The 17,421-nt window shown below is 38.9% G+C and overlaps 2 protein-coding genes across 4 annotated transcripts; both read left to right on the top strand.

The window, feature by feature from the left end:
- Positions 1-46: 46 nt before the first annotated feature.
- RB195_004934 (uncharacterized protein) lies at positions 47-3,663 on the top strand (the record flags this gene model as incomplete). 2 transcript variants are annotated; one of them, XM_064177164.1, is made up of 9 exons in its annotated part: positions 47-79; positions 138-351; positions 1,114-1,212; positions 1,286-1,346; positions 1,415-1,600; positions 2,545-2,623; positions 2,750-2,836; positions 3,397-3,488; positions 3,573-3,663. In XM_064177164.1, the coding sequence occupies 9 exons, from the start codon at positions 47-49 to the stop codon at positions 3,661-3,663; spliced, it is 942 nt and encodes a 313-aa protein (XP_064034290.1). The 2 variants fall into 2 exon arrangements, with proteins under 2 accessions (XP_064034290.1, XP_064034289.1); XM_064177165.1 differs by lacking the exon at positions 1,114-1,212.
- Positions 3,664-5,619: 1,956 nt separating this feature from the next.
- RB195_004933 (uncharacterized protein) lies at positions 5,620-17,124 on the top strand (the record flags this gene model as incomplete). 2 transcript variants are annotated; one of them, XM_064177162.1, is made up of 27 exons in its annotated part: positions 5,620-5,649; positions 5,909-6,056; positions 6,119-6,195; positions 6,258-6,339; positions 6,402-6,522; positions 6,589-6,701; positions 6,911-7,072; positions 7,141-7,269; positions 8,214-8,272; positions 8,329-8,457; positions 8,532-8,605; positions 9,475-9,579; positions 9,637-9,787; positions 9,861-10,023; positions 11,491-11,636; positions 11,695-11,829; positions 11,881-12,025; positions 12,143-12,198; positions 12,257-12,401; positions 13,557-13,642; positions 13,747-13,855; positions 15,313-15,464; positions 15,540-15,628; positions 16,057-16,198; positions 16,263-16,348; positions 16,760-16,904; positions 16,969-17,124. In XM_064177162.1, 27 exons carry the CDS (start codon positions 5,620-5,622, stop codon positions 17,122-17,124), a joined length of 3,135 nt encoding a protein of 1,044 aa, XP_064034287.1. The 2 variants fall into 2 exon arrangements, with proteins under 2 accessions (XP_064034287.1, XP_064034288.1); XM_064177163.1 differs by lacking the exon at positions 5,620-5,649.
- Positions 17,125-17,421: the final 297 nt, after the last annotated feature.

Below are 17,421 nucleotides of genomic sequence, written 5' to 3'. Positions count from 1 at the left end.
GAACCGTCTCCACGATTTGGTAAAGCTGTAATACTCTCTGCTCTGGATGCCCTGTACCAATTCGTGCACGCTTAGTACAGTTAGTTTATCCATAATTAGTTCCCTAATGTTCACTACAGGAAGAAATTACATTACAGGCTCACATTACAATGCATTCCTTTGGCAGGCTATGGATGCTTCCCAGGTTATGGTGGTATCGATACTGGAGCACAAATTTCGAGCGATTGATGTATATTATGCTCCAGCGCCACTCATTCGATACGCAGTTCTTTTGTGAATTAAGATATAATAGAATGGACTCGTCAATCACCGTATTCCCTCATGTATACGCAGTAGATCAAGCTTGTGCAGGTAATAATGCCTAAGTTTGCTCTTTTTTTATGTTTTATGCCGTTTGTATGTCATGGGTCACTGCCACTCGACTTCATTTAGTTGAAGATAAACGACGTTCTCTCTTTTTCTCTCCATTTTTTTCTTTACTAGAGCTAATGTATATGATAATTACCTAAATGCCTGTTTTTTTTTACTGTACAATATGTCTTCATTCCGTAAAGCACAATGAAATGAATTATACAGTTTCTTCTTAAGAACCAGCAAGGTGAATCGCATCCTTAACTTTTCAGTTTAGGAAAAAGAAAAAAAAGTTTATTCGCTTTGGTATTCTCTTATAAGATAGGAAGGGTGGGGAAAATGTAGTTGGGGGTCTATGACGTTTACTATGGAAATGAATATGGGAAACCTTGTAGGCTGTAGTTTGTCTAGCAACAATAAAATGATAAAACAGTGCTATTCTTTTGTGTTTAGAAATGTTTCTATATAAGAAAAAACTATATTCGAGTTAACTATCAGCATAATCTCTTCTGTAATCCAGCGTTGAAGTAGTGGCTAGAGGGAGGTTCGAAAGTGACCTTCTTTTAGTCAGTGGACTATGTTTTCCATTTTAAACTGCTATGCATGAGATGCCAATGAACTATTGCTTGCAGTAACAGTAATTTTTTTTCCTGTGACGGTAACAGTTTTCTTTTGATTGTAGTTTAAGGGCTACATTTGTTATAATTGTTCATACTGCTCCATACAAATATGGAACCAGCTTCACATGAGATTGTTTCCTAGTTTTTACTGCGTCGTTCGTACTCAACCATTTCTTTCTTGAATCCACATTCAAAGAAGTATTTGCTGGTTTATGGATTTTGTATGTTCACAATACACAAGGTAGTACAAGTCGCTGTAGTAACATTTTTGGTTTGTCTGTTCGCATTTCTTCGCTACTATTATTTTCTCAAAGGTTACAGGACGCAATGGGTTATGATGCGAGAGAAGATACAAGAAAACCATACTTTTTCGAGGTGAGTGCATTTTCAAGATACTTCACGCTTCAGCGAGAACCTAGTCCTAAGACTTGTGCCCTATTAAGAAGAATGAACTCAAAATCTCTGCTGGCAGCTCTGAAATCTGGGGACTCGGATCGTGCGAAGACCTTACTGAAGTCTGTCCATGCATCACAATGGCCCAGTGAAATCCTGCTTCCGTTTGCACTACGTGAAGTGCTTCGGGGTCATGCTATCGTCAATGAGTTGAGCTACGTGGCGAAGTGTTTCAGGTAAAAAGCGATGTTTTTTGCAAGAAAAATACTATTTGAGAACATATAAAGCATGTGAGCGATTCATTGGGGATTTCATAGCTCTTCTGGATCATAACTGCTGAACAGAGTCATGTACTAAGCTTCCAACCTGAAATCCCTTGACGTATGACCTTTATCGGGAAGCGAACACTCGAAACACATTGTATTTTCAGTTTTCGATATCTACATATCAATGAAATCGAATCATTTCCCATATCTGTAACAAGTTTTAGAACTATTTCTTGTTTTAGGCTTAGCTTAGGCTTATTTTGTCTTAGACGAGCCCGCATCTCTACAGATTGCGTTTTTCTCCCCGGCTTGGGTAAAAATGTGAAAATTGGACCCATTTCTTTCAGAAAACCCTCACCTCCTCCAGACCAGCCACCCCACTTTTTCCTTCGACGTCCCCATCTCCACGGATGGTTTTTTCTACCGTTTCGGGTAAAAAAAAAGACCAAAAACCCCAGATCCGGATGGTCTATCAAAAAAAAAAGTTACTATGCGTCTTCTGAAAATACTCGCAGTCCTGTTGCCTAATGTGCTTTCAATTTTAAGAGATTTGAGGAGAGATAGTGGGGTTTTGGTAATCTGATGAATGTTTTTCTAGATTTTGCAGACATTGTCGAGGCTGCACCTCTCTCACTATGTCCCTAATAAACCTAATAAGTCCCTCGTATTGATGCGAAATAAAAGAAGAAATTTTTCGAAAGCGTCACGAAGTATAGCTTCTCTTAAATCAACCTATACATTCTTCATTTCTTCGCTTAATCGCCTTCTCATTGATTTTAGCTTTGCTTTCCTTCTTGGTAAGAATTGTTCGGAGGTATTCAACCAGTTGCTGCGAAAAATAGATAGATAATTAACATCCTTCTAAAGATCAATCCAAAATACTATGAAAAGTCTGAAATAACACCTTTGTTTAGATTTTTCTCTCGTTTTCACCGTCTGCACGAACTACAAAGAAACGATGTAGCCGAGTTGCATCGACTAGCACTGCTTGCGGTAGATACTTTCTCTTTTTAACCTCCTTATCACTTTTCCTCCACTCCCTTTCCAAGTATTGTCAAAAACCTAGTGATTGCTTTATTATATATATATATATATATATATATATATATATATTTCCAGGAGGTCGTACATACTATGATGTCCAGTGGCTGCGATGACATCGACAAACTAAGTGATTTTGTTATGCGAAGACATCAGGAGATCGTGGTAAATCGTTTTTTTTTTTCGAAAATATCCTATTTCAAAGTACATCTATGAGTAATGATCCACTATCTCTCATTCTAATTACTCCTCGGTCATTTCCCGAATTAGGGTGAAAGCTGTGTTCGTTACACTTCTTGTGAATACAGCGGAAAATTCTTGGAAGTTTTGTGGAGTAATTTAAGAAGAAACATGTCATATATATTACTCATATTTTTTTGTTATTCTCTATTAGAATAACAAAAAACTATGAGTAGAACTAAAAACAAACAACAAATAGAATATTAAACACTTCTAAACATAAGATGATTCATTCCTGAGTACAGCATTGTTTTTGCGCCTGTTTGAGTTTAAAAAAGTCACATCCCTTTTCTGCATAGGATATTACGAAAAAGAAATTCAATTTCTCTCAATTTAACAATGTGCAGAATCTTGTGAGATCTTGACAAGAAGATATCCTGTTGAGTAGTCTTTCTATGTCCTTCAACATTACCTAATGGCTCTCATGAGCACCTATAATAGATGAAGTGCGATGCTAAATTTTGAGATGCATGTTAGCGTTGCAGTGTTTGTATGGGTCCCGGCGCTATAACCGGCAGTTCCAGTACCTAATAGCAGTTTGCCATCGACGAACCCGTCTACTAGACTTCAAGAAGAGGTGAGAATTTGAGAATTTAGCTTCCAGTTACTGCTTTATTTCCATAATAATACATAAATCACGTTGATCTTCTCATTCATTTAGGTCAAGAACTTTGCTCGTTAACATCCTCAGCAAGCTGCAGAAGCGAGGCCTTAATTTTGTTGAATCATTGATTACTGTAATGATTAGGTGACACATTGTTATGATGAATATAATAATTAGAATATATATATATATATATCCATAATCTTTCGAGTCTAATTTTTAATGATATGAAGTATTATCGTTTGAATGTTCTTCGCTCACTTGTGATCTCTAGGTTTTGTACTATTATGTGGTTTTCTATAAATTGCAAGCATCATATGTCAATAAATGGAAGATTTGTACGTTACATGAGTAAAAGTTATCGGCAGACGTGTTTGATCGTTTGGTGAGATGTTGCTCTGCCGATCACCGATTTTTGCTTCTCGGACGTGTTCTTTTAGTTTTAGTTACACAACTTAATATTGCTTTTGTCGCTATTTTCCATCACACTCTTTCCAAATTCCGCGTCGGTATGTTATTAAAGGAATTTCACGAAATTGATGAAGTTGAACTCTGTGTAGGAAGACATGAAACTAGGGTTGTTGATTACGAATATGAGAGTGGCGAAGCTCCCCATAAAGGCAGCATACTACGAATCTGACGTGCTGAGAGAATCTGCGCAAAAAGCTAGAGATGCGGTTGTAGATTGCGGAATCCGGGTGGTTCTGCTCATCTCTTCCCAACAGTGGTAAAAAAACGGCGTGGAAGACTCCAGCTTTCTCCGCCGATTCCCTCACCAGTCACTCGTCAGATTCGTTGTATGCTGCCCTTAGTCGTCCTTAAAAACGGGATGGGAAAAGGCATTACTCCCCACTAGGTCCCTCAGAATGTCCCACGTCTGTGTAAAATCAGTCAGGTCACCCCAGCAGAACCGGAGAGTGTAGAAGTGTGGTGCGTTCTTATGTAGTTCGAAGGGACATACGCCGTTCCCACGCCGTTTTTCAGGACGATTAGCGGAAATTGAGCGGGGCCTAATTATACCCTTAGTCTACAACCTAAACAGTATATTGCCCCACAGAGACCCAAGCATCGTCAATTACGTGATCCAGCTTTAGAGTGGGTGGAGGCTGAGTGAGAAGGATGGAATGGAAAGTTTTCTGCGAAGTGCTCGAAAGCTTCATGGTTTTTGAGGCGCATTTGAATTATAATTTCGAATGAGTTTGAAGAGTATATCGTGTGTTCATCTTCAATGTACAGCGTACAGCATAAATCGAAACTAGGTTGTTGAAGGGGCTGCTTTTGCGTCAATGCGTGCATTAGATGGCTGATTCTTATCCAAAAGAACAAAGGTGTTCGAAAAGCAAGTGTGAGAGATCTAAGAGAAAACTAATCTATAGCCTATACCAATACATCAAACGTTTAACAAGTATTCAAGAAGGATTGTGGGCGTGTGACATGTAGAATCGGCGCGAATGTTTTCAACCGAACGATCGCAGTGCATATTCTTCCTTCACTTCACGTACGCTCTTTTCCCTTTGTTCTGTACAGCCGAAATGCCATCTGGTTGAAGACCCTCGGTCTCGCCTACACGTATTTCCTTCTTTTCTGAAATTTTTCGTTTGTACGTTTCGATCACAGCGAAGTAACGCATTCGTTGGCATCTGCCACGAGTCGCCACGTGCAACTGCGACGTGAACGATACAACCGTAGAAAGATCTGCATGAAAACTGCGCCATGCTATCCTAAGGAAAATGTGCTCTACTGCAGTTGAAAGAAGACATTATAGTTAGTCAAAACAACAAGGAACTGTTGTTGCGTTGCGATTGACCTCGAAACGATGTGGTTGAGCATAATGGTTAGGATCCAGTGAGGATCCTTGCCAACACTACTCATCGCTGCAGGACAAGTGCAGCTAGCGATGGTCCCACTTTGATCTCAACCGCTCGCTCCACTGCTCCACTCCACTTCAGTTTCGCAACTGCACTGAGCTTCATGTTGTTCTGACCCTACAATATATCTGTTAGCAGGAAACTAAGTTACGGGAAAGAATTGCAGTTGGATTAGGATAAAGGAGGGACATGTTTATATGGTGGAACCTTTCCTGTTTATCAGGATTTGTCTTTCAATGCCACCAGCTTTAATTATGCTGAAACAGGTGTATTTTGGGTCAAGAGTGTTGCCATTTTGTACTAACGGCGTTGTTGTGCCCTTTGTTGCTGCTGTACTTAGGCGTATATTTTGAAAGGCACGGGACCCTCGTCTTTGCAGAGCTTCTTCCTCATTTGTTTTGTTTGCGTTGCTCGTCTGTTTCGTAGTTTACGAGTATTCTTTGCCATTCACATTCTCCTTCTATCCTTCTGTTGATGCTTTTTCTTTTATCCTTCACTGTTGAAAAAGGAAATCGTTACTTTCAGATGGTGGCTGAACCAGCAGAAGTCGTCGCATTACCTCCATCGGATCCTCGCTCTTCAACGTTTCTGCATCTATTCAGTATGGAAATTATCCAGACATTCAGCGACGTCTCTAATTTGTCGCATCTGGAGCAGTTTCAACAGTATTTCTGTTTGTTTACAACGTTAGGTGTTGAAGCAAGCCAGCTTCGTCTATTTCGAAGCTATTTGCAGATTTTGAAGATAGTGACCTTGCCGATGTACACTACATCATGGATGAAATTAAAAGTGCTGATAACGAGGGCAGAAAGGTGAGAAAAGAGACAAAGGGAACTATCTGATAACGGCATATGAAAAAATTGAATTTTTTCAGGTAATCGCCCTTGAATACTTTCTAGATGTTGTGTTCGACAATCCAGAAGCTGTGGAGAAACTCGACAACACTATTCGAAGAGGTGGTTGTGATTATGCTTAGATCTTTTTATTTTTTGCAATTTTTGAAACTCCTAGTCCTCAGTGAACCCACGGTTGTGGAACGATGCACATCTGGCTACTGTGAAAAGTGACTCATGCGTATTTAAGCTGTTCATGGAGAAGTTTTTCCCGGAAGGAGAAGAGCAACTGTTTATGTTAGATAGGTTGGTTGGTTTGCTCCAAGAGATGCTATCATCTGTCAATCTCGTGGTTTCACAAACTTGTTCCAGATGTGCTGCCGCTCTTGAGCCGGAATTTTTCGTGACATCTCTTGAAAAAATAAACAACCCTTATCCGGAACTGTTGCCGAAAACACTGATACCACCTGTGAATGATGATAAAAGTAGGTGGATGAAGATGAGAGATGTACAGCTCTACGAATTCACACCTGATTCTGATAAAGATGTGATAAAGATCATTTTGAGTGCAAGTACTCGTCTAGCGATCTTTGAGCAGAGGTTTACGGAGTTAGCAGAAGCATTTTTAGTATATACATTCAAGTGAACCTTTAGCTGCAGAGCTTCTATTCACGTATGATTTTTTCTCACTAAGAAATCGATCATCGTCACTGGGCTGCCTGTATTTTACGCACTCTACCACATCTCATTCGTAACACAGATGACTGGTTTTATGATTTTGTCGAAGCATGCTCTAAAGATCCATATAATCGAGCGGTACTATGGTTCCTGTTGCCTAACTACGAAGAAGTTCTTGGTTAGTTCTAGTGTCAGATTGAAAAGCAATATTTATTTTCTTCTCTGAAAAAATAACACTTTTTGCAGAGAATCGTCTCATTGAAAGGCGACGACGACAAGGTTTTCGAAACATCAGAGATGAGGGTATTATTGGTGAGATAGAAATAGTGACAACTATGCGCAAGCCGAGTGATTATGCGAAGTACAGGGCAAGCGGTGAATTACTTTCTTGAGTCTTCGTCTTTTGTTTTTCTATTCCCATATTTTCACTGACCATTTATTTAATTCATCCATTCTTTTCGCTATCGATTCTCTCCATTTGGACTATTTGATCCTTGATCTGCCTGTAACGCTAGTAGACTAGCTTGCACGTGTTTTCACTAACTTACTTGACTGTAAATGTACCTTTTCTCGTTCTCTTTCCCTATTGCTACTGTTTTTTTTTCGATCACACTGTCGATTATGTCTGTGTGACAGCGGCTACCGTATCGTACATTCCTCCACAGCTTATCGTTATTATCTATCTTCTATTATTGATATTGTTACTCGTATCTGAAGTTACAACCGGCTGACAAATCTAAATACTAAAATCTAATCCTGTACAATCTAAGTACACCCAGCTTCCTCATTTTCATCTTCCTAGTTTGCAGCTCTTTTTTCTTCTTTTCTTTTGTTCTGTTCTCACTGCTTCCCGTGCTTAGCCTGCATTATCCTTTCTTCTTTTTTCCTTCGTACCGTCTCCGTCTTAATTATTTTTTTTTGGTTTTATTTTATTTCTTTTTTTAGCCTGCAGCGTAGGAAGAGTTCTATAAGTGAAGCGAAAAAATTGACTGGAAGATGTCGATTTAACTTCCTATGATTTTTGATTTCAATACCTCCTTTGTCTCTCTCTGACAATTCCATATTCGTTTTATTGAATAACTTGACCGTCATTGTAACTTCGTGTTTGTTTGTTGAGGTTTTATGAGCGCATTTTGCACGTCTGTCTTTAAATTCCGTCGTTGTTGCGTATCCACCTCAGAGAGCAGGAGGGGAATCTTTCAACACAATCAGTTCTAAAAATCGTGGACAACTATATTTTTGTTTCATATTACTCTGTTTCATGTTCGTCTTTTTGTGTCTCTATGCGCTTCTCTCTGTATTCCATAGACACTTTCTAGATTACGATGATGTGCAAGAGCCGGAAACCCTTATTTTGAGACCTTACCAAGAAGAATTGGTAAGCTTATCAGTTTTCTCTTGAAACTGGACCTCGAAAAAGTGTGTACTTTCAAGGTGGAGACAGCACTGAGGGGCAAAAATGTCATAGCTTGTGCCCCGACAGGTTCTGGTAAGACCGAAGTGTGTATCTACGTGGCAATATCTCATCTTGATGCCAAGGCAGAAATGAATGAACCAGCGAGAGTATGTCTATCGATTGGCTAGTTTTTTGTCACCGCTATTAGCAGATGTAATTTGTTATTTTTTTTTAATTTGAGGTTGCTATGTTGGTGCCACGGATTCCTCTAGTAGACCAGCAGAAGCATCGGTTCCACAAGTACGTCCGTGGAAAGTGAGTTGTTTGAAATTTGTTGCTTTCATGGATTTCGTTTCTTCCTGTTTTCATACTTATCTTATCTATTCTATTAGTTAGATCACTCTTCTCTGTGCCGCTAAATAAGAAAGCACTATGAGCACATATAGCTGACTCCATCAGCTTGATTTACAGTGCTAGAATTTTGAGCAAGTGGAAACAAACAAATTTTTGGTTGTATTCTACCATGTGTTCCACAATTCCTCGGAAGTGATCAGCTGATGAATCACCTCAAAGAAATTTTCTGGGAAACTAGACTGCTGTACCCTTTCAGATAGTTGCATTCGTTTTCAATTTTCGTAGTAGAAGACTACCAATTTACATATGTTTATGGAAATTTCTCCTCTTTTTACGCATAGCTGACAGAAGAATCTGAATCTGAAAAAGAAAAGGAACTGTGTAGACAATTAGGAAATCGGGGATTTGTGAGAGATGCAGACGGCCTAAGGCCAGCGAGTGTCCTCCTAAGAATAAGAAACGACTTGCTAGAACAATATGAGACCGTGTCAGAAAAGTAAATAGTCCGATAGAAAAATTCAAGAGATTTCTCCAAAAATTTCATGAGTGGTTACCTCAGTTGCCTCACTGTCGCTACTGTTATCTACTATGAAGTACGATCACACAGCTGTCATGATTAAAATACTACGTCGAATCGGTTGTAAAATTAAACATTATAAGGTAATTGTTTCGAAATTTTATTGTGAAATGGTGACATGGGAAGAAGTAGGATTCACCTTTGCTATTGATTCATACTAGTGATCTCCACAAAACGTCGTTCACCAGGGGTGCACTGGAGTGCTGTAGTTGTCTTAGAAACACTATCAAAATAGCTAACGTGATTAGTTTAGATACTATGTCGAGGGATTTCATGGTTCAGAAGGTTCGAAAGGTACATCCAGGCGTGATACAGTACTCGCAAGCGATATCGTAGTGATGACCCCACAGATCATGTTGTAAGTGTGTTGTTCGTTCTAGGTTTTAAAACTTTCTTCTTAAATGCTGTTTAACAGGAATATGTTGAAATCAGTGCGACAAGATGAGCGTGTATATGTGTGTGATTTTTCGCTTTTGATTTTCGATGAGGTTCATCATTGCGTAAAAGAACATCCGTACAATATTTTAATGCAAACGGTGCATGACTATCAAGGTCCGAAGCCGCAGGTGATTTGTGACTACGTTTTGTCCGCCATCGTTTGACTCAACTCAACATCTTTGTGACACTTCTCAATTACAGACAATGGGCTTAACAGCTTCGTTAGGAGTAGGAATGGCGACTAGTGATGAAAGTGGAATGGCTTCTATCTACGAGCTTATGGCTAACATCGGTGCGACTTCGTTGGCTTCTGTTAAGAGACACCTCGACATACTGGAACAGTATGTGCCAAAGCCTGTTGATAGTGAGTTTTCTACTCTTTTCTTCCTGTTTTATAAAGTGAGAAATAGTAACGTCAATAGGTGGGATTTTTTAAAGCAGTCTCAAAGTAAAAATAAAGCAGGTAACTTTTGAAAGGTGTAGACCAAATTAATGTATTAATGACCGTGTGTTCCTGGTATTTACATTGCAACTGAAATGAGTGAGATGAGGTTACCTTACTTTATCACGGTGTACTTCTTCATTTTCATGAAGCTCATTTAGTTTTTATGCGACAAAGAATGTATTGTATTCATCATCATCACGCGATGAACACACTTTGAAAATCTTTTCAAAAAAAAAAGAATGTAGAGAGAAATTGGCAAAGACTACGAGATCATGTTGAGTCCGCTCACATGAAACGAACTCTCCATCTGACTAGTGGAGCTAACTTGACTTTCTTCTCAGACATCCTAGTATAGCCGAGCATTAACAATATGAAGCACGGTGCAGTTACGTAAGCGGCCGCATTCAAAACGGCGCGGATGAGATAGAAAAAGTTGGAATCGAGGTAGGACCGTGGCGAACTGCAGTGATGGTTGGTGCTAACGAAGGTCCCACCATGGTCCTGAGCGCTTTGCCTGACCGCACCGCTTCGAACGCGTGCGCCGGCGCAACTGCACCGTTCAAAAAACTTCCGTACTTTTTAGCAGAATTCCATACTTTTCCCACGAAGTTAGTGAAATTAATCCAACTCGAAAACGAATTTTAACGATATCTTCTTGCGTCTTGTCGTTGTTTTGATCCGTCGTTCGTCTATATATAAATAGGATGAGAGAGACGAAATGAGACACTATATACACACACATACACACACACACACAAATTGAGTAAATGATCGGGCGAGCACTTGCTAATTCAAGTACTTCACTTCTGTTGTTTCTTGTGATAGTTGAAAAGTGTAAGATAAAGTAGAAAATATGATATGGAAAACCTCACGGATACCGGTAGTTTTTGGCCCATAAAGAATGTGATAGTCGTGAACGAAAGTAGGTCGGCAAAGTCTAGTCATCATCCGAATTACTGTGAGCGGCTGGTTAGTGTAGAACAGCCGATAACGTTGTGAATTTACCAATTTTGAGGTTCCACCGACATTTCCCGCAATTTTTTAGCCATTTTGTCGACATTTCTAGGAAATTATTGGTTGTTTTTGCACTACAATATCTTTCAGCAATCATTGCTGACTGATTTTCGCTACTGCGCCGAGTTGCATATTGAAAGTTACTGTATCCACACGTAGCGCTCGCTTGTTTTCAATTTACAAAGTTTTCAAGAAAAAAATATTACAATTTGATCATAGATATTCCAGATATTCGAGAAATTCTACTCCGAATCATGAGAACTAACTGAGACTAAGGTTCTGCTGCATTCTCATTAGATTCATCTATTTCAATCTGGGTCTTTCACAGCGACACGCTTTTTCGCGTTCCTTTGAATAAGTTCTGCATTTCAGCTACAAAGAAAGTGGACCGCCCACCTATGGAAAAATCCCCATTTCTCCGTGCTGTAATCAATATAATGGAAAAAATACAGCGAGACATAGAACCGCAGCTGAAGAAACTTACGCAAGACAATCAAACAAGTTACAAACTTTCAAAGGTAACGTTTTTTTTTCTAAAAATTGAAGAATATATTTTTATTGAAAGCTATATTCTAGGAAGAGGTAAAATTCGAAGATCCCCTCGCAACAGAGAAATACATCCAGAAGGTGAACACATTGACAACCACTCTTGGAAGAATCCGTAGCGGAGATTTCAAATTTGAACCAAGTATTGCGCTAGAGTATCTCGGAGTGAGTCTTGTTGATTTTTTCGTGTTGCAGATATTTGATTTTTCATTTAAGGTCTTAAGTCAAGGAATATCCATCAATGATCTGATGCCAGCACGATACGCTTTGGAATACTTGACGAGGAACCTCAGAGAACTGAGCAAGAAGTTCGAAGTTGAGTGCTCGCAAAGATTCTATCAGTATTTCGCTCAGAATGAAGGTATGTTCTTAGACGATCGTTAGCGAAAGCAAACGACAAATAAAAGACTTTTAGAGAAAGTCTAGCGCGCTTGTGTGAGAGTGAGAGAATTAAGAAAAAATCCATGAATTTTTGCAGCGTTGTCTGGTTTTGCGGAACAGGAACGTTATAAACCTATTGTGAAGGCATTAGAGGCAAGCATGTTCATTGAAATTAATTGTAATTTTGCGTTTTTTCATCAAACTGCTCCAGAGCGAACTGAAGGAGCAATTCGAGAAAGACAACAATTCGCGCGCCATTGTTTTCGTCACCCGTCGATCCACAGCAGTAGAGTTGATGAATTACCTGAACAGGGAAGAAGTACTTGGACGACATGATGTAGTAGGATTTGTTACTAGTAAGTGTATTATGGTTAGAGTTTTTTACTTTTCATAAGTAACCTTATTAGTATTTATGTATATGCAACTTTGTTGATTCAATTTTTTTTTGTCCATTTATGCAACTTCCTTTTAAATGTGTATCTTTCGATGCTAAGGTAGTTGGATGGGGCCATTCTGCCATTCTGGCCAAGGATCGCACTGTGCTCCCCCACTAGTACTGTAATAGTGAAGACACAAAAACATTCATAGAGCACAGAAACTGTTCATCTAGTTAAACCGTTTCATTCACATAATGGTTGCTGCTGCTAAATTGGTCACTCTTCGCGACACGACTCTGGTTACTACGTGGCCGAAGCTCGCTTAGAAGTGCAAGAAGGAATTTGACAAACGCCTAGCTGATTCAGGATTTCGTGGATTCCTGCGGAAGGAGTGATCTTGCCCCAACTGTAGAAACACCAGAGTCACGAAGCAGACGAACGCAAACAGTTTTCATAAAAGAAAAGCTGCTCTAAGAAAGAGCAAAGTTGAATAATTTGCAAAAATTCGATGTATTTTATGAGAAAGTGAAATTTGAAGATCCTCTCGAGACAGAAGAATACATCCGGAAGATGAACATAAAGGCTAACCGAAGGGCCTTCTTTAGTGCCACCAACTTGCAAGTATAAGTGGAGAATGTGTGAATAAAATTTCTTGCTTGCACGTTTGGTGGTCGTGGATTGCTATGGAACCCATTTTCGGATCTTTTTTCTTTGGATTTAGTACATGATATGACTTAGCTATTCACTTTTGGTACTTTTGGTAAGCTTGTTCGGAAGGTTTAGTAAAGTTAAACCAGTAGTAGTTCCAGCTCTGTCTTCCTTTTTTCTTCTAGCTTTAGTCAACATATCTAAGACTAGCGCTTAGGTTTTAGGGCCCCAATTAAACTCAGCTATTGACTTTCAGCATTGACCTGTCAATTAATGAACTATCGCCTTCTCAATTGTTTTTCTGCTTTTGAAACGAGGAAGCCATTTGTCAATTAAGAATGATTTTTGTGCTCTATATACGATTATGCGCGCCGCCGATGTACAGTACGATTACGCGAGCACAATTCGATCCTAGCGCAGGTGTGTCCCCATCAATCTACCTTAGGACCTGCCTTTTTCGTAATACATTAATATTTAATCATTCAGGCACATCAAAGAAAAGCACCGAATATGGCCAGACCAAGGAGGAGCAGCAGAGAGCCCTGGATGATTTCAGTCGAGGGAAAAAGAAGGTAGACTTTTATTTTTTCTCCTCTCCTTTGTGATTAATAACATTTCCATAGACGTTGATTGGCATTTTCTTGTTACCCCATATTTTTTTGATCAATTGTTTAAGGTCCTTATCGCCACAGCAGTTGTTGAAGAAGGTCTGGATGTGAGCACTTGTAACTTGATTATCAAATACAATAGCTCTAGTAATGCTGTGCAAAGAGTTCAAAGAAGAGGTGAGTGTCTCGTAGTTTTGTGTCCACTTTTACTAATATCTTTTGTTCATTTTTAATAGTTCCACTGTTCTGTGTATAATGCCTGTTAGATGTGTGTTTATTGCTGCTGCTTTTCTTGTTTCTGTGTATTATTATTGTAACTTTTAGGTACCACCTATGTTTTTTCATTCAGAATAGTATATCCACCTTGATTGTGTTGTTTCTCCTTTGGTAATCATTTCGTTTTCTTGCGATTTGGCATTTTGGTTGTCATTTTTATAATCTTTCCCTCTTAAATCTTGAGCTGTGGCTCTACGGGTGGCCAAGTGTTTCTCCGAAGTCGACCTAAGCGAAACCTCACCGGGTAGACTCTGGTATAGGACAAAAGACCGCAGTTGCCCAACGTAACAGTAACTTAAACCGGAAAATCCAGAATTATAGTGACCACAATTCCAGATGATTTCCATCTTGTTTTTTCTAGATGAGGTGAGATGATGTTTTTTTTCCAGTTCCAGATACAAACTGAACTTGTACTAGGGGACAAAACTAACGGTTGGACATTAATCTCCCCCTTGTTCTTTCGCCTTGTAGTAAGATCTTATCATTGTCCATATCCTCTTTCTTTTAATTTTTAAGAAGTGAGGTATCCTTGTGAAGTGAAGTAGTTAAGAATTCTTAAGAAGCAATTCTTTTGTGGAGAAGTCGAATTAACTAGATAACTTTATCTACTTCATTTTCATTTTCATTCACTTCATTTTCTTCTCTTTTTCTTTCTTTCTTCTTTACTTCTTATTTTAGTGGCGTTTCAAACATTCAAGGTTTTTTCTCATTCAAGTTGTAAATTCTTTTTTATAAGAACAGGGATAATTTTTTGAATTTTGATCGTAATTCCCATGATTTTTGCATTTTTTTCGCTACATTAAGTATTCTGTTGTTTTGGATCCTTCAAATCGCTACAATACAGCTGTTCGATCGGTTTTGGCTCAATACCTTTCTGTGCTAGACCGTAAATGGCGATTAGTACTGGGAATGATAATTTCTTTCCTTATAAGTGCAGAATAGGGGCTGATCGATCGAACAGATCACGATGACTAGTCGCTCTTCAATCAATATCGGTCAAAAGCGAACTCGTCAGTGGTCATCGAAAAAGAAAGAGGACAGAGGTGTTGCAGTTCAGCGGCAGTCTTAATGTGATATTGTTGTTACAGGAGTTCTATCTCTATTGGTTTCTCCGTTGATTGTTGTATCAGATCTGTACAATTCAACAAAAGTGCACATTCAATAAAGGGGTGTTCAAAGCGCTGCTGAAGCTTTGCACTTCTCTTTCATCTCGCTCCTTGCCAGTGATTTTTCTCCTCTTCGATTTCTTGTTAGTGTTGTGCTGTTACTTTTATTTGAAAAGATCAGCACTGTAACTGATGTTGCTTCCCTTCGTATTCCCTGCTGGTAACCCTGCGATTTCATGGACTAGTTTTCAGGAAGAGCTCGTGCACGTGACAGCCGGTCTGTCCTTATTGTTCTATCCGAGAATGTCGCACAAACGGAATATCAAGCAATTATGGCCGAAAAGATCATGAATAAATGCGTTAAACGCATTCAGGAACAGGGTGAAAAGGCACTTGAGAAGCGAGTTCGTGCTTTTCTTTTTCGCCCAACGTTTTTGGGTTTTTCTTAGGAAAGGATGCAATACTTTGTTTCTGCTTAGGTGAAGGAAGTAATGGAGAGACAGATGAAGGAACGAAAAATCATTGTCGAGCATAAAATGAAGGCGTTAGAGGCGCTGAAGGACAAATTGTAAGTACAGAACTTTACGTAATCAACTGGTTTCCTTCAATAGTGTAGTAAGGTTTCTTTACACCATAAAAGCAGACAGTTTTTTTTTTTGAGAATTGATTTGGTTAGTTGTTGTTTCTCCACTATACTCAATTGTATACGGTATAGAAAAGTAAACGAGAGTAAGAGAATTCGGTTGGAAAATTCGTGAGAGGCATTAGATGGAAAAGGGAGTGACATAATTGCTCCTATCCATGAGATCTCTTTGGATCAGCTTAAAGGGATTGGATGGAAAACCTAGGAAATAAAATTAACCTGCTGGGTAGCATTAGAGTTACTGCTAGCAGTATATTTCTTCGTCCCATATTGTTGAGTTCCCAAATTTTCATGCATAAAACAGCGTAATTTCTAGTAATTTTGACATTTTTTCTTTTTTCATGATTTTTAAGGTTTACCATTCGTTGCAAAATTGATAGTCAAGATGTATGTAGCAGCACATATGTACGTACTATCAACGGATCCAGCTATGTATGTGTCGATCCAACTATTTGGAGTCGCTTACAGATTAAAACTAAGGAGATATCCACGAAGGTAATGTTTTTTTTTGACGTATAGGCAGTTTCTCCTCTTTGTTCCACTATCATCGCTTTTGTAGATGAAATTTGTTGACGAAATGACGCAAATTTTGGCCGAGGTGCACTGTAATTGCGGTCAGACAGTGGGGACAGTGATGAAATATGCGTGAGTTCGTTTCACTTACTAACGACTATTCTTTTTCATTTTTTTTTTGTTTCCCTAACGTTTTGATAGAAGAAGTAGAGAGTTTTTGAGGGAAAGTATTGTGAGAATACTTCTGTTGGTGAGAAATGAAATCGAGCTTGTCATTGCCTTAACAATCATTTTCGAAGGTCTTTTGTTTGACAATGAAGCCAGTTTGTTGGAGACTTGAGCTCTGCATTTTTTCTCTTTTACTCGTGTTGTGTACTACTTTCATTTCATTTCCTCTTTTGGCTAGTGGCATTTATGCGCTCTGAATAAATCAGGTAGAAATTAAGTTACTATGTTGCGTCATCAGATTCAGATGAAGGTATTGAATAGTTTTTTTTTAGTTATAAATAAGTTGTGCGATTTCGGTAAAAGTAATATTTTTAGCGGTACTTACCTTCCAACACTGAATATCAGTAATTTGATTTTTTACGAGAGAATCGAAGGTAAAGAAGCTTCTGGTGAGGCGATAAATAGTTGGTCAAAGGCGAACGATCGATTCTGGATCCCAGAAGCAACCGAGAAGGAATTGGTTGGGGTTTTTGTGCTTTGTTCGTGCATCCATATGTCATGCTGCTTCCATATACATCTTTCAGCGGCAAATGCTACTGTCATTGGCTGCAGAAGATAGCGAAAATAAGATTGTTTTGGATGTGATGTGCGATAAGATGATCGCAGTTCAGGAGAAGTTATTGGAAAAAGAACGGAAGAAGAAGGAAGGGACTACGCGGATCAAAACCGAATGGGAGTAATGTGATGTGTTGCAATAGTATTTTCTCGATTTGAATGGTCACTCTAGTTCGCAAGATTTTTCTTTTTTTATATTTCTCCTATGCCTGTCACCCACTTGTGCTCGTTCAAGGAGAATTATGTTTTTTCTTTTCCAAAGTTACTTTTATCTGTTGTTCTTCAACTTATCGACTCTTCGAACCGGTGCAAATTTTTGCAGTTGTGTCGTTTAAAACGACAAAATATCTCATTGATATTATTACGTACAATTTACTGGTAGAACGAGATTTTTTTTCTGAATTTTTGCTCTCTGTTATTGT

Source organism: Necator americanus, chromosome I (assembly GCF_031761385.1).
Source record: "Necator americanus strain Aroian chromosome I, whole genome shotgun sequence".
In the NCBI taxonomy this organism is placed as follows: domain Eukaryota; kingdom Metazoa; phylum Nematoda; class Chromadorea; order Rhabditida; family Ancylostomatidae; genus Necator; species Necator americanus.
The sequence above is the reverse complement of the archived record's forward strand: the minus strand, read 5'-3'. Positions and strand labels throughout refer to the sequence as shown.